This window comes from Oncorhynchus mykiss, chromosome 17, assembly GCF_013265735.2.
Source record: "Oncorhynchus mykiss isolate Arlee chromosome 17, USDA_OmykA_1.1, whole genome shotgun sequence".
Classification (NCBI taxonomy): Eukaryota; Metazoa; Chordata; class Actinopteri; order Salmoniformes; family Salmonidae; genus Oncorhynchus; species Oncorhynchus mykiss.
The window spans coordinates 72,273,302-72,275,801 of record NC_048581.1 but is presented as its reverse complement, the minus strand read 5'-3'; the positions used below and the strand labels follow the sequence as shown (position 1 = coordinate 72,275,801).

The 2,500-nt window shown below is 43.8% G+C and overlaps 1 protein-coding gene across 1 annotated transcript in view; it reads left to right on the top strand.

The window, feature by feature from the left end:
* Positions 1 to 2,500, top strand: part of LOC118940490 (chemokine-like protein TAFA-4) — a 95,642-nt gene that overhangs the window by 91,172 nt on the left and 1,970 nt on the right. The window contains exon 6 of the mRNA XM_036950575.1: positions 1,918 to 2,500. This exon is cut by the window's right edge and continues 1,970 nt beyond it. Coding sequence (XP_036806470.1) covers positions 1,918 to 1,929 — 12 coding nt within the window. The 3' untranslated portion in view covers positions 1,930 to 2,500. The remainder of the gene's footprint in view (positions 1 to 1,917) is intronic.

Below are 2,500 nucleotides of genomic sequence, written 5' to 3'. Positions count from 1 at the left end.
TGTGGGAGAGAAGTCCACAATGTTTGTGAGAGTCTTATCTCTTGTGGGAGAGAAGTCCATGATGTTTGTGAGAGTCGTATGTCTTGTGGGAGAGAAGTCCATGATGTTTGTGAGAGTCTTATCTTTCCAATAGGGGTTATCATACTTTGCAGGCCAAACCGTTAGGATGCTACAGACATTTTTTGTGAGAAGACTTTCGGGATGTCTCATGGTCTGACAAACACTGCTTTAGCTCTACCACCTTTTACCGCACTGGAAGGGTGACCGGTGGATACGAAATATTGGGAAGCAGCCCATGCTAAAAACAGATATCTCTAGCTTAAAGAGATTTTGAATGGGATGTTGTTATTATGCTAATTAGATTTCCGTGGGGGCGGCTCATCAATATGCAGTCTGAAAACAACAATAAAAGAAAACATCCTACCAGTATTTACAGCAGAACGTGTCCCTTGAGGAACCCATGAAGTCCACAAAGTACTGACAGACAGTTCTCACATTCTCCAGCTTGGGTAAAGTTTGATGTCCAGTCAATTGACACCCTTTTTTCCCATACAGCATTTTGTCTTAATGAATGTTTTGTAAAGAACCTATCAAGGTGAGGAAGCTTACACTGGTTGTCATTTTTTTTTTAAAGATGGTAAAGTTGGGGCAGAAGTGTAGGTACGGTAGTGTATTAGGCTAATCCTCTAAACACAGAATGGTTTGATCAGAAATAACCACAAAAATACCCACAGGAAGACTATGGAAAAAATGTACCAATCGTCTGTGGAGCATCAAGTGCGCATTATTTGTTAATCTTCTGTAAAGATGTGACTAGAGGGATGGAAAATGAATGTCAGAGAGAAAACAAAGCTGCACATACTCTATGTTCACACTGCAACGCTAAACCTGACAAGCAGCATGGTAATCATTGCTATTCATATGAGATACATTGATTTGAATGAAGATCCTTCACAGCCTTTCTAATCTGTTAATGTGTTAAAGTTAATTTGCGGGACTGACTGACGGACGTGGTGTGGGTGTGTGTGTGTTGTGGGATGGAGCAGGTGTGGTTTACTCACAGGTGAAATATAAAAAGAAGAACAGTTGTGAGGAGAACACAGGCACCATAAGAGTAACTGCTCAGAGAGACGGAATAACAGCGGAACATCTGTCACAGTCATTAGAATGCATTATGGCTACGGGTTCCATGGAGGCTTTCAATTTAAGAGTCCTAATTATATTGGTGAGAGGAAAGACGGAGGGATGAATGGCCGCTAAGAGACTACCGTTAGAATTAATGACCCTGGGCCTTTGAACCACTGAAAAACTGATAGGTAAAGTCATCACCATCCTCTATCGCTTTCTCTCTCTCTCTCTGACTGTCTAACCAATCAGCTATTAAGAAGAGGGGAGGGAGGGCGAGGAAGAACCGTGCTGCATCAGTGGAAATTCATTCTGCATTTGCTCAATGTGGAAGAGGAGCACAATTATTAAGAGACTTGGTGGCAGATGTCACAGGAGATTTCTGCAACGATGCCGACGCCACGGCAACAGCTCTTCCTTCCAGCGACTGTCTCCCTCTTTCTCTCCCTCCGTCTATCTGTGACCTTCTTTCCCTCTCTCTATCTATCTCTGCGTTCCTCTGTGTGACGCAGACTCTCTTTCTTGTCTGTCTGTCTCTCTCACTCCCACATTGCAGGGGTGTAGATGCCTGAGGGCGTCTAGCTCTGATGGTCCTGTAGAATGAAGGATATCACTAACAGTGGAGATACACTGGTTCATAGACGTCAGTTCCCTCTAACATCATGTGAGCGGTGGGAGGGGCTGTCAGAGGTTTTATATTGTAGAGGTGCAAGCTCTGTCACTCATAGATAATTGTTTCTGTGTCATTGGTTCAACTCTCTTATCTACTGTGCTTTGCTTTCTTTTTTCTAGGTCACACGATAGCAAGAGAATCGCTGAGCAGTGACATCACCAAGTCTCTCAACTGTTAACTCCATATGTAAAGAAAGGATGGCAATCATAACTGAGACACTTAGACTGACGATGAAGGGAAGACTGTTAGTCATCCCATCATACCAAGGTGTGACAAAAACTACAGAACCATTAAGAACACACTCTGATTGACAGAGACACTGGGGTAAAGTGTCACACGTACAGCTCAAAACAACTATGGACTACTGAGTTTATGGATACCCAGGGAGCATACTTTATGGATACCCAGGGGGCATACTTTATGGATACCCAGGGGGCATACTTTATGGATACCCAGGGGGCATACTTTATGGATTCCCAGGGGGCATACTTTATGGATACCCAGGGGGCATACTTTATGGATTCCCAGGGGGCATACTATATGGATACCCAGGGGGCATACTTTATGGATACCCAGGGGGCATACTTTATGGTCAGTAAAGACTATGTCTGAAGACTTTCGTGAAGACCATGTCGGAATACTTTTGCCTGCTAATAGAGATGGGGAGATCCAATGAGAGGTGGTTTTGACCAGTGTCTGAGG